The sequence below is a fragment of the Enoplosus armatus genome, chromosome 12, assembly GCF_043641665.1.
Source record: "Enoplosus armatus isolate fEnoArm2 chromosome 12, fEnoArm2.hap1, whole genome shotgun sequence".
Classification (NCBI taxonomy): Eukaryota; Metazoa; Chordata; class Actinopteri; order Centrarchiformes; family Enoplosidae; genus Enoplosus; species Enoplosus armatus.
Genome location: NC_092191.1, coordinates 6,042,890 through 6,056,870, shown reverse-complemented (window position 1 = coordinate 6,056,870; position 13,981 = coordinate 6,042,890). Strand labels below are relative to the sequence as shown.

The 13,981-nt window shown below is 39.9% G+C and overlaps 1 protein-coding gene across 1 annotated transcript in view; it reads left to right on the top strand.

The window, feature by feature from the left end:
* Nucleotides 1-6,666, top strand: part of anapc1 (anaphase promoting complex subunit 1) — a 47,756-nt gene extending 41,090 nt beyond the window's left edge. The window contains exons 49-52 of the mRNA XM_070915640.1: nt 1,130-1,225; nt 1,941-2,130; nt 4,521-4,652; nt 5,219-6,666. Of these exons, the coding sequence (XP_070771741.1) occupies nt 1,130-1,225; nt 1,941-2,130; nt 4,521-4,652; nt 5,219-5,361 (561 nt within the window). The 3' untranslated portion in view covers nt 5,362-6,666. The remainder of the gene's footprint in view (nt 1-1,129; nt 1,226-1,940; nt 2,131-4,520; nt 4,653-5,218) is intronic.
* The last annotated feature ends 7,315 nt before the right edge of the window (nt 6,667-13,981 follow it).

Sequence of the window (13,981 nt, the reverse complement as noted above, 5' to 3'; positions counted from 1 at the left end):
ATCAATATGCATGCCAACACACTGAATGTTTCTGTAATAAACAAAAGCTTTGTTTGGTGTACACAATGAAGGCCTTACATTAAAATGAATCTCCAACCACACCATCTTTCAGTAGAGATTAATTAAAAGTAAAATCAAATATAAAGTATTTACCAGACTTTCTATCTGTTTTTATATGTTTATGTAATAGATTATATTAAATGAACTGGATTCACAACAAGTTTCCAAGCTTTAAATTTTAACTGTTACTGTCAAATCTGATTAAAAACCACACCCACACAGTCCTGATGAAGCAGATTAGCCGACTAGTAAATAATACCTAGATGTATTTTTTCAAAACTTTGATTGTTGATTGTTTAGTCGTGACTATTCAAAGTGGCTCGCGATTTATTTAGTACTGCATTGGCAGACTTTATTGTGGTCTGAAAACATCACCTTTTTCCAACTAAGTCTTGCCCTCTTCAGACCAGCAATAAGAGCAAAGAGAAAAACACAAATACAGAAATATCACGTGTGAAATCATTTTGTGGCAGAAACCTTTGTTCATGTAGCTTCCCATCGCTCATAGAAGGAACCTGATTGAGAAAATAGGGTTTGTAAGGGCCTTTTAAATGTTAGCACACAAAGAGCAGGCACTTCATGTTTCTGTACTGCTACATGGTATGTATAGCACATGAATTAAAATAGACTGTATAGATTGTCAAGACCAATGCTTAATCTGCTTATTAATCACTTGGCTCCTATTTTCTGAGTAAAGAGGCTTCGGGTTAATTAGTTGGATTGCACAGAGGTCACTGGTTTCAACTTGCACAGTGAAATGGAAGAAAAGGTATCATTTGGAAGCGTAACGTTCTGTAATTGAATTTAACGACATGGCAATTTTGAGCCCTTCAATTTCATTTCCAAGATGTTCCAAGTGATTTTAGAATTCATTCATTTTGTGTATAAGAACCATATTAAAAAAAGCACGAACTTAAATGCACTTGCTGATGTATAAGGAGTGTTTACATGAAATAGGAACTCATACGCACAAATGGGGAAAAAATTAAATTAGGATGCTTGAATGTATGTAATTTATGCACCAACCTGTTCTCTGTACTCACTCACTCTGTCTGTATTGTGCTTGCAGAGAGAGGATACTCTAGTGTTGTTCTCGGCCATGCTGTATGAATGTGTGACGCAGGAATGTCCAGAGATGCTGCCCACGTATATTGCTATTGAGCAGGTAGCGCTCACACACACACACACACACACACACAGAGTTGTGTAAGTGCAATTGCATTCCCAAGCAACAATAATAATGAAAACTTGCCGAAAAATAAGTGAAAAAATGAAATAAAAGCAGTGTTCACTGCAGTTTCAAGCTCCAAATTGATTTTCATACTTTAATGAAATTAACTGAAACTGACGGCAACCTGTAAGTTTGGAAACCAATTTAAAAAGCTGTCGGTAACAAGATATAATTTTACATCCATGAACATTAGTTCATTAAAGTATATTCAAATGTAAAGCAATAGAGTGTGATGGCTCTGGTTGCTGTAGTGTTTTAGTTGTTGCTACATCAGATACACTCCTTTCTATGAACATAATGTTTCTCTGCTCAAAACTGCTTATACTTACTTTCACTGAGACCAAAACACAGGTATTACATGACTAAAGCTTTTAATATGCTTCTACAGTGATGAATGTAAATGGGTGTTTTGGGTAACTGTGGGTTGCAGACGCTCACAGGGGAGCCGACGCACACACCTCCCAAAATCACCACCGAAATCGAACCTTTGTTAATAGCCTGTCATCCAAATGTTATGGAAATCTGTTCGTTAAGTTTTGAAATATGTGACAGATACACTAACAGATGAAGACCTAAAGTCACTGATAGAGATAAAACACTCTGCTTATGTGAAGTCATGTTAACCCATGTTGTCGCCGGTGTCTCTCAGGCAGTGGGTGCTCTGCGTCGGGGTGACCTGCTGCAGACCTTCCCCCTGTGGCAGATGCGCCTGGTGGTGGAGTTGTGGGACAGCAGGGTGCTGCGGGGCCCCGCTAACCGCCATGACACCCTGCTCACCTCCGAGTTCCTGCCCGTCATGAAGAACATGGTGGATGTAGCTCTGGACAGCTGGCTCAAAGGTAACGAGGAGCGAGAGGGATAACGGATGGATGAATGGAGCAGTAGCAATTTAATAACTTAAACAGTTGAGAAGAGACATTTAATCTACTATGATTTTGATAATCAGTAGTAGTTTGAGTCTCTTACCAAGTAAAAATATCAAATATTCTGTTGCTGCAACTGCATAAGTGTCATCTTAAACATGTTTTTGATATTGGGTCTAGTAACAAATGGTATGTTGCACTATATTGCATATATGTGTCGCTATATGTAACTGAATTCTTTCTCCCAAAGGACTCACAACACTGCCATCTGCTCCCATCAAAATGTCTTCTTTGTTACATTTCTTACCCATTGCATCAAGTATGAATCCAGCTTAAAGACGAGTCCTTTGGGAGAGAGAATGAACCATGTGACCATGAACCAGTAAAGTCAGCTGGTTCAGCTCAAAGCAGGAACCAGTTCCTACGTTCAGTATTTTCTCCTGTTTTTCTGGTACCTGGACGATAAACAAGGCTGACATTATCAGTTATTCCAATTTAGCTGCTCATTTAATGAGGAATTACAAATTTGGACAGATACCAACTGTATTTAATTGTGTACTCACCCATATTGAGGACATAATGACACTGAACATATTAGCAGCACTTTATTACATAATTATATATTTTTTGGACTCAGTTTAGCAGCAGTGTCACTGGTTGAGTATTTCACAGACTGGATGTGTCTCAGCTTGTTTTCCTGTACAGGGTGTAGCGCAATCATACCATAGTTTAGAAGTAAAACAGACTGTGTGTACACTCAAACAAGCACACATTCCATCACTTACTTGCACACACACACACACTTACAGTAATACATGTGCACTGAGAGGGCGTGGGAAACAGGTTAAGTAGTTGGACGAGACTGTAATCATGTAAACAGTTCTAACATGCCTTCGCTTTCATGTTTCATGGAGCCTCTCGGCCCTGGCAGACGTTTCAAAGCAAAACCAAACTAACTTCCTCAAACATCAGGAATGTTGCTGTTCTCTGGAACTCACCCATGAATGAAATGTGTGTCTACATCTATCCTTGTTATTTTTTTATGATTCTTGTTTCTACTCCTCCGCTCTCAGTGCCGTTTGTCTTTCTCAGAAGTCAGTGCTGCAGTGAATTTATACACTGAAATACACCTGAAGATCTACCTGAGGGCATGCAGATTTCCAAATGATGATGGGATTCTTAGAGTTTCATGAAATACCAAAAGTTTATTACGGACAGGGAACATCATCGAATGAAATACAGTTTTGGTATATCGAATTTTATAAATGGTCCACTTAACAGAAATGCAGCAGTGTGTGTTAGACGTGTGTAACATTATTCAACACAGTTATTGTATCAGCTTGCTTTCAGGCAAAGTATAATGTGTATCAGACATTGGGCCTCAAGCAAGAACGTACATAACGGACATATTCTTATCTTAAAACGTATTATTTTTCTGTGAGGTTTGCTCTTACAGGTCTGATTCAGCGAAATCTCTTAATTGGACAAACTGAAAACTCGTAACTCGCTTGTTTAATGAAGACGTGTGTGTTCATATATGGCTGCAGTTTCTGCTCCATTTCTGGGCAGATTTCATTTAAAAAAATGTTGCCTAAGAGTAAAAAGAAGAGTTTCACACCGCAGAGAGTCTGGTCCTGCTTTTGGATATCAGTAGAGAGACCCAAAACAATTCGAAAATATTAGTGATACAGCTGTCTACGACGTGTCCTCAGAGCAGCACTGTACTGTGACAGAAATAAAGAAGGAACGGTTTGACATGAAGTTAGATGTCTTTCAAGGGGATGTGACAGTGGCGGAGATTTTATAGATAGATGTTATGATATTAGCCTACAGTAGGTGATATTAAGCTGAGGATGATACTGAACAGCAACAGAAAGACCCGAGCTGGTTTTCCAACAACTACTGAACTGTATGAGTTACTGTACCGAAATATGCCAAGCAGTGATGATGATGATGATGATCTGGTGAACAGAATACACATTTTGCATTAAATCTGTTTTAGTTCATTTTGGTTCAAATTCAGATTAAGGCATGATAATTATTGTGTCAAACAAGTGTAATCCAGACTCGTACTACAGGTCTGGACCACTTGTGAATTTTGTTCTTACCGAAGAGAAAAGTAAAATAATACATTTATTTTAAAGACAGCTACAGGTACACCTGTTATAGAAAAAACCCAGAAATAAAACTAGTTGTCATGTCAGTTTTATTTATTCGAACAATATCGCAATTTACCTGAAGGGGCTTTACATTCTGTACAGCATAAAACACCCTCTGTTCTTAGACCTTCAGTTCAAATGAGGAAAAACTCCCCAAAAAAACATTTTAACAGTGAAGAAATACCCTGTGTGTGTTTTCTCTTCTAGACAACAGCTCAGTGTTGAGGTCCTACATGAGGGGGGGGGCCCTCCCTAAGGACGCCCAGTCCATCGTGTTAGCCTGCTTCCTGGTGTACCGGTCCATCCCCTGCCTCAGGATCACACACACACAGCTGGAGGGTAAAACACATGTTCACACTGAACTGGACAGCTTCACCTGTGTACACTTATATTTGCATGTTAACACTCAGTATACTGTTCATACACATAGTGTGTAACTTTAAAATCTCACTCCTGTACAATAGAAAGTAACGAAGTACATTTATTCAAGTGCTGTATTTTTTCAGGCCTTTATTTAAGTGACAACTATAGTTCCTAGTTATTTTTCAGATTAAGATTTAAATGAAAAAAAACACATGTTAAAGTTTGATAATCGAATGCACTATTGAAGATTAACCCAGATGTTCCCAACTGTTTTTGGCTTATGACCGCTTTCAAAAAAGCTGTGTCTAGTAGGAGGATAATGGAGTATTTTTACATCTGTTGTAGTAGCACTTTTACTTAAGTAAAGGATTTGTGTACTTCTTCCACCACTGGACTTACTCATCAGATAACATAATTGAGTGTCCTTTAGCGAAGCCTCATCCCAACATCCTGTCCATAAGGACCAACTGCACACAACTGAAGAAAATGACTTGTGACAGTGATGTTGAACTCGTCTGAAGCTCTACTTTCTCTCCCTGCAGGCTGCAGCTCACTCGGGGAATTATTGTCGCGTAGCAGCCAGCTGGGCATCCCTCTCAGAGACCTGCTGAGGCTGGTACCCGTCCTGCTGGGCTCTGCATCCGGACCACACACACTGCAGGGCTTCCCTCTGCAAGCATTTTGATCCTGATGCTCAGTACTAGTCAACTGGCTAGTAAACTGTCAGAGATGCAGTTCATAGCCTGACGTTCCCGCTGCGAGCGCAGGTAGGACAGATAACTAATTTCTACCTGTAACACCTGCGGGTGTGTTCAGCAAGTGGGACAAACTTACTGCATCACTGCGACAGGCTGCCCCTCCTCTGAGAAGAACTGTTTGGAAAATACAGACTTTGTTTCCTTCTCAGCCACTAGAAAAGGGAATAACTAATATTAGAGTTTTGTAATATAATATTTCTATTTAGTTTGTTTTTTTACAGCATAAAGAAAGTTAGGCTGCAGTAAAGATGCAGTACACGTGCCATTTTTGTCGTACAACAAATCCAGAATGGGGACTTTTTTCTGACGGATACCTCTTGCTCAAATGTCCAGCGGCAGACAACTTTTCTTCACCGAACACCAAACTAGGACAGAAAGGACTGGTCAGTACAAACTGAAAGGATTGGGCTGTAGTCGTACCAGTGTCCATGCTGCCTGTAAGGGCTCTCCTGAGTAGAAGAAGAAGACAAAGTCAAGACAATAAAATAGAAAAGTACCTGCACGCCTCATGAATACTGTGGTTTATTCTGTGTCTTGATATTTACCCAGTGAGACTCAGTCAGCTGGTTCTAGTGATAAACAGGATGTCGGCTTCCTTTTTGTTTTTTACTCTTTAGTATGTCCACCACTTTGAAGAAAATCTTTTGGGAAAGCATGCGCATTTCCACGGTATTTTATGTTTCTGACAAAGAGCAGCTGAGGTCTTGCTGAGAGCTGCACTCTTTATTTTGAGTTGCTGTATTCTCTCATTAGCTGAAACTGGTCAGCCTTCTTACGGTGTTGTCCGTCATGTTGTGATTATTTAACACAGATCTTGTTGCGGTGCCAGTGTTGCATTGCTTTGGTCAAGATGAAGGTTTTCTTGAAGTGAGTCGAGGATCAAAGCAGGCTGTGGGTTTGTTTTGGGTGGTTACCCACATGAATGGAGTCCCCTAATCTTCCAGTGGTATTTTTGTAACAACGAAATGTCCTCCACAGATAAGACTGAATTAACTCAACTTTTACACTTAGTGGGAAAAAGTCGTCTTTCAGCTTTGCTTATGTGTTTTTGTTTCTTATACTTAATTAGTTAAATAAAAACCAAACGATGCCTTTAACTTGCTTTGTGAATCTCTGAAAGTGTGATCAAACTGCCAGCATCTAATGTTCAATTTAATTTAGGCTTTTTGCAAAGTGATGCAACAAAAGGCCAAGTTAATAAAAGCAGAGACAACATTCATTGGAAGAAATGCACAAAACTAACAAAATGTGTTTGGGAGGAATTAAAAACAAAGAACTTATTACTGTATTTTGTATTTTGTCAAAAGAAATTAAAAGTGACAGGAAATGTCAAACGCAGCAGGGAAGGACTTTTTTCTTGATATAGAAAGCAGCCTGGTCGGATACTTATATCAGAGCAGAGATTATGAGTGCTTATCTGAAACCAGTTTGCCTGAAATGATGGCTTTCCACCACCGCCAAAAAAAGTAAAAGACAGTTTCACTTTTCACCACAAAGGTACTCGACAGAAGTAATCTGAGTGGTCAAACTAAAATTTAAAAAGTCCAAGGAAGCAGCAGTACACGCCAACACACAGCTAGTGTGACATAAATGGCAACAATTGCTAATGAAATCAGATATTGTCCACAATGTCAGGGTTGGGTTTTTTTTCTTATGTGATACTGTTGGACTTTCTCATACAGTTGCATGCCACTGTTGTGTTCAGCCGACAACTTTGAAACCCAAGACTGGGACTTTCCTACCCGTGTAAAACTATCTGATGGTGGAAACCCCAGATCGTCACCAAAATCTAATCGACCATTTCTTCTTCTACACTTAGTTAGGTATAGGAAGAGGTCATGGTTTGGGTTAAAATAATAAGTCAACGTTGACTCTTGGTTTCACACGGGACACGAACAGCACTCTCCTGGCACAAAGCCCTGAAGGCAAACTTCTCCCACATGCCCCGTGCAGGTCAGGTGACCTTTTCACAGACCCTTTTCTGCTTCTGCGCACTGCACTGATCGCTGATAGGTTAATATGCAACTTCCCAAGTAACAGCCAAGGTACATTATTCAACATTTATTAATATGGTATAAACAAACCAGTGTGAATCAGTTTATTTTCATTGTGAATTAGAAAATGGTCGGCGGGCTGAATATCACTGTTCTAGACCTTCTAGACCCTACGTTCTAGTCCAGATGTTGTCAAAGAGTGAGGAGGGAGACACGTGAGGTGAAGTATCAACACGGTCAGTAATTACAGCTGTGACTGTGACACTCAGCTCATGGAGGCAGTTAAGGTAGCTATATTAAAACCCCAGTTATTATGATTTTGACTGAGGGGGTCCCACAGTGTCAGAGTCTGAAAACCCGCGTCTTAGCTTTTAAAGTTGTTCACAAGTCTTGGATTCTGATGTCCAGCTGGGTATGGAAACCCTGAGTGTGTGTGGGAGGACGTGCAGTCTGTGTGTTCAGCTCACTTCTAACCAACAGCTCTGAGAACATTCCAAAGCAAATGGAAAACATCCGAACAAACAAGATGTCCACACCCTCCTCAAAGAGCTGCAACACACAGAGCAGCTCCTCACACTCGGATCAAACTCTTTAGATGGTAAAATGTGTTTTGTTATTTCTTTTTGTTTATTCTGTACAATGAGGTTAGGTGAATGTTGCCTCAGGGTTAATTCACGTAAACATCAAATTTCAACTGTCCTCAGGATCATTTACTGCCTACAAATGGCAATACATATTTGTCACTGGTAGTCGGTCATTAGCTGCTCTAAAAGCAGCTTGTGAAGATTGATCTCCCTGATGATTCTGTTCTGGTACATTTAGGTGGTTTAGAGTATGTTGTACATGGGAATTATACTTAGAGCGTTCACTACTTTATGTGTTTCTTTTTCTTTTTGATACAGGTGACCCCTTACCCCCTACATGTACTTGCAAGGTGTGTCTCTGCATTTGTTTTGTGCTTGAAGAAGAGGTTGCGCCCGAGACGTCACATGGTGGCATACTGATAAATGTCCATGGGAGCATTATCACATCTTTCACATGTACTTCTGTCCAGCACCTAATATTCATCGCGTTTGGATGTGTGTACTTTTCGTAAACTTCTTTATAATGATGGATCAACAATGTCTCTTCTATTTTTCGTACATCTACTCTTCCTCATACCGAAGCTAATTCCCCTGGTTTGGGTGGACAAAACACAGGATTTGAAGCATCTGTTAAGCTCTGAATTTGCTGATCCACCCACATTTAAACACCATTGTGCTTCCTGCTGAACAGTATTAAACAAAGTTTCTCTGAAGGATTTTTCTCAGCACTTTAACCTCGAAAAAGGCCCCAAAATAGCAACCAGACATGACTCACATACTTTTAATGGTTAAAAGAAACTTTTAGTCCCGCAATTGTGTGAGCTTGGATGTTTTATTTTGCCACAAGAAGACATTTTGTGGTTATTTCTGTTATGTCTTTGTAGCATACTTCCTGGCTTTTATCAGCGCTCAGAGTTATTTGGGTGGATACTTTACACGGTTCTAGTGTCCATCTAAACACCAATGCTTAATTTTCTCATCACTCTTTATTCTGTACATACTGTATCGTTTGTATGTGACAACTGAGGCGTCAGGTATTTCCCTTAGGAGAGTGAATATTAGACTCCAAATAACATGACAATGTTGCTCCATGTCTGCTGGATGTGTAAATAGGCAAATGTATGCTAATATGTTCACCATAACCACTTTTTAAGATGATAATAGTCAATGTTGTGTAGCTTGTTCTGCTGCCCAAATGCAGCTTTAATGCTCCAAAATGTAGGACCGGTAAATAATAATAAACATAATAAATATGTCTCCAAACATAAATTAAGTTAAGTAGAGAAAATAAAGTGTGCAAGCTTCACTTGCACACTGTCTGCATTAGACTTATATGAATACCTAGAGATTAGATGAAATCTTATTTGCCAGCTTTACGGACCTCCCACCTCGCTATGCGGACATGCCAGCCATGTGGTATCATGTTTGACAGGGTATCCAGTATCACGCAGTGTAATTTCTAAGATATCCAGGCCTTCAGTGTGTTGCTGTGTGTTTAGCTTGATGATGATGTGCGTGTTTTTTCCTGGAAACACTTGGCGTTTCAGTCAACATAACAAACATTCCAGGGAAATGTCACATGACAGTCTGGGGCCAACAGGAACTGGGACAGCCCGAGGTTGTCTTTGGTGTGTCTCTAAGAGGATCAAAGTCTGGTAGTTTTAATAGACATGTAGTCTCCACTGAAGGCCGCTTAAAGGACTCTTCTTCTTTCCTGAACTTGTATGAGCTCCTGCTTTTGTGATGCTTCAGGGCCACAGTGCGTTCTCAGAAAAAGGCTAAATACCAAAGACGAAACATCACATTTTACTAGCTAAGTAATCCCTCGTGCTGACAAGGAGACGCTTAGTCTGAAGCAGTTTAGCAACTGCAGCTCATCTCAAGATGCAGGTTGTTTGTTGATACACGTTTTGTTTGTGAAATGTGTGTTTAGATGTGTTTTGATACCAGGTTGAAACTGGAGATGGAGATTAAAAAGAGGAGTCGAAGAGGGACACAGGATAAAAGAGTGAAAGTGAAACTAAACTGAGGCTGACTTTAGCTGCTCTTGTCATTTCATTGCGGTTGCTCTCTAAATTAGAAATACCAGCAGATAACACTCAGCAAAACTCAAATAGAAAACACATTTAACAGCAATGTGACTCGCTGAAGACGTGGCTGCTGCGTTCAGCAACAGTGAGGCTGACTTTCTCATAAAGGGGGAGGAGAGGAGGCTCTGTCAAATGTGTCTGCATGTGTCTCCATCCTGACTTCAACCACTAACAATATACATGACACCTGGCCAAATATTAGCCTGAATCACAGTCTAATACTGTACAATCTATGTCAAAGAAGAAACAACCTCTGGTGAAACTGGTAGCAAGAGTTCCAGCGATTGAAGCAGGAGATGTTGAGTTTTAGCGACAGACACGGTGACGGTGGCCCATTGACGGCGTTAGTCTTTGAATCACTTCGCGGGCCGAGAACACAAGATCAAAAGAATTATAATAATCAATAATAATAAATAAATATTTGATTCTTTCTCAGTCTGCTTTCTTGTCAGAATTGTTTCATCCCCACTTCACTAGTTTATGCTGTTTTGGGGCATTTGCTGAGAAGTCTGTTTCCCTCAGGTGGACAGTCTCATCGCAGGATACTGAAAGCAATTACCATTTAATTTCCCGTAAACTTCAGCTGTGCCTTGAGCTTAATGCTATCATGCTAATGCCATTTGTTTTGTAGTGTTAGACACTTTTTTTTAGCTGGAAGCATAGCAGACTTCCTGTCTCCTAGCTCAGTAAGCAAGTAACTTCATACATACCACATTTAAATTTTGCCCGTTGAAATGTTGCTGTGGAGCACAGTGATGCTGAAGAATAATCAAAAGGAAACAACATAGCATACCAAGAGGAACGTTAACTCTTGACTCTCATACTTGCTATCAGGGTTTGGCAGTTTGTCCCTTTATCAGCTCCAGGGGTGGTCTATCACTAAATCAATAACACTGGTGATGAAGACGCTAAGCCTTTCTGACTTTGGATTCATTGTACTGGATCAGATTTAGATGCCTAAACAGATGTAAGATTGTGTAATAATGTGGGAGTTGTGTTTTGTTCTAGACTACACAGAGGCATGTGTTGGGAAACCTTGACTGAGACCAGTGTTTGTCAGGACTGTCTGTCTGTATCGAGCCTGTGGGAAAAAAGTCCTGTTGTTTGTTTCCACAATAAGCCAATCTAAGCCTGTCACAGTGAACACGCCCTCCAACCCTGTGGCTTTTCTCATGTCTTAACTTCACACACAGGAGTACAAAGTATTGAAGTGCATTTTATTTTAACCCTTACTTATTTAACAATATCACAAATGACACGTTCAAGGACTCTGATCTGACTGCAGCTCCTTATAAAACCACCAAGGAGACAAAACTGAGTGTCACATGACAAAGTAGTAAAGAAAAGGATTTAAAAAGGGGCCTTTTTTTTGAAGTTATCCTTCTCTATAATCTTTTCAGTACATCATAGGACCTGAGACAACAGAGTTCTCCTTCTTTTAAGTTCTACACAGTTCAGTCAGCTGTATGAGTAATTGATACTTGAATTTGATTTTGAATGTACAAAGAACATGAACGCGATTTGAATCGTTTTGAAGTACAATGACTGCTCTTTCCTGACTGACTTTTGTACTTTTTTTGACCACAAGACAGGAAATCCTACATCTCTGCCTTTGTGATTTTTGTCGTCGTTTAGTTTGTTTGTCATGCCAATAAGCCAGAAGACATTGCAATACTTTTCCTCCAATAAAACAGCTAAGGCTGGAAAATACATGTAAGAAATTACCAACACAGTGAATCTCTTATTGACCTAAATTTACCCACATTCTTTTACGTCAGGCCATGTATCTTTATTTTCTGTTCAATTTTGGTTGCATTTCCCCTCTCCTTTCCCATCCAGACAACAGTACCACCTCCATCATCGTTAACGTTATTTTAAAAGTTGTCCCCTTTTCTTACCCTTAGTTGAAAGTCATTAGTGATCACTAGTTATTGATTCCTACCCTTTTTGGCTTTTGACCCCTCGAAGGAATTCTGCATTTTGGAAAATACGTGTATTTGCTTTCTTGCCGAGAGTCAAATGAGAAGATGGATACCGCTCTCATATCGGTCTGTTAATATGTAGAGCCAGGGGATCTTAGCTTAGCATAAAGACTGGAAACAGGGGGAAACAGATAGCCTGGCTCTGTCCAAAGGTAACAAAGTCTGCATACCAGCACCTCTAAAGCTCACTAACTAACTAACACATATCTGTCACATAAGAGTATTTTCCAAACTGCTATTCCTTTTAAAATGCAACAATGTCTACTTGCGACCCCTCGTCACTGATTACACGTGTTTACTGGTAATTAAGTAAATCCAGTAAATTAGAAAGATTTGAGGAAAAATACACATAATGTTGTGCAACAAAATGTTTTTTCTGTTATCTTACCCTGTTAATCATCTCATGACCCGTCTGATTTATCTTGCACTTATCTATAACTCCATGTGGGGGACCCAACCTACTGGTTTAGGTAATACAGGCTGGTATCACTCCCTTACTCACCTAATTTGGTACATTTCAGTTCAACATGCAGAAATCTGTTCCTCCGAATTATTTGACAGTTATTGCAACATCTGTACTGGGAGGAGTTCATAATCCCGACATGACGCCACATCTTCACTTCCCTCTCCTCCAACGTCCACTTTTCGTCACCGGGTCAACACTACAAGCAGCAGTGTTTCCGCACACTTCAAGAGGAATTATGTAAATCTAAACAGGAAATTTCTCACTTAGCATTTATGCAGGAACTTGGGCTTGAGTTTATCTCCGTTTACGTCATTGAATACTGAAGTTGTGTGTCCGCATGAGGAAGTCACATCCATCCCACTGAGACCTAAGCAAGAAAAATGTGGTTGACACTTCCAAACATTCATTTAAAAAGACACCATTTCCCCTCAACTATTAACCCATGTCCACTTTTGAGCAAGGCACCAGGAGCTAACTAAACAAGCTGCAGGGAAGTCACCCCAGCGTTTACCACAACTTCTGCTTTTTATTCCTCTGTGTGTTCATGAAAATGTGCTGAATTCCCCAGTCTTTTTATGCATGCCAGCTTTAAATATATCTGCATAATGTCCTGTATTATTAGTATATGAAACATGGGAGAAGAAAAGAAGGATGACGGACATCTGCATATGGATGATGTGTATGTGACTTTAATTTCAGTTCTTTATGGTATTATTTGAACGGTTGTATTTCTTTTATTGGTTTATGGTGGAATATGTATGTATAACATATGTTATGTTATTTTAATCTATGGTCTTTATATCTTACAGTATGTCTTTAATCAGCATTTGTTGATTGGGATGAGAGTACTGTAATTCCATGATTTTTGGATTAATAAATTGAAGCCTTCTATTTGGCCACATAATTGGGTACATTACAAGCTTCTTGCAAATAAGTAGGTTGGATGAACACTTCTTGGACTAGGTAAGTTCTCATGCAGAAAAATGTACCATAGAAAAATGATTTTTAGACACTTTCATTGTTTGTTTTTTATTTCCTACACTTTCTACCCTCTGGATCCAACTATTCCTGCTGATGATGAGTGAACTTTAACACTAATAAAGGTCAGTGATTGGTGTGTTTGTACCTTCAACCATTGTTAAATGAATGGATGTGTCTATACAGCATGTCTTGGTGCCTATGTGTGTTTGTGATCTAGTTTGGCACAGATGACAAACAGAGCTCCATTCATGATGAGGCTTCCTCTGGTGCAGCAGAGGGGGAAGGACTGACAGGAGGTGGGTGTGACCAGAAATACGAAAATGTATTACACTGCAAGTCTCGTAGCCACCTCAGTATGAATGGTGGAGCTGGGGAGGACAGCTCTGGTGCAGCAATTAAGAAAGTTAGTGAGGAGACACACACAGAGAGAGAGAGGGGGGGGGGGGGGGG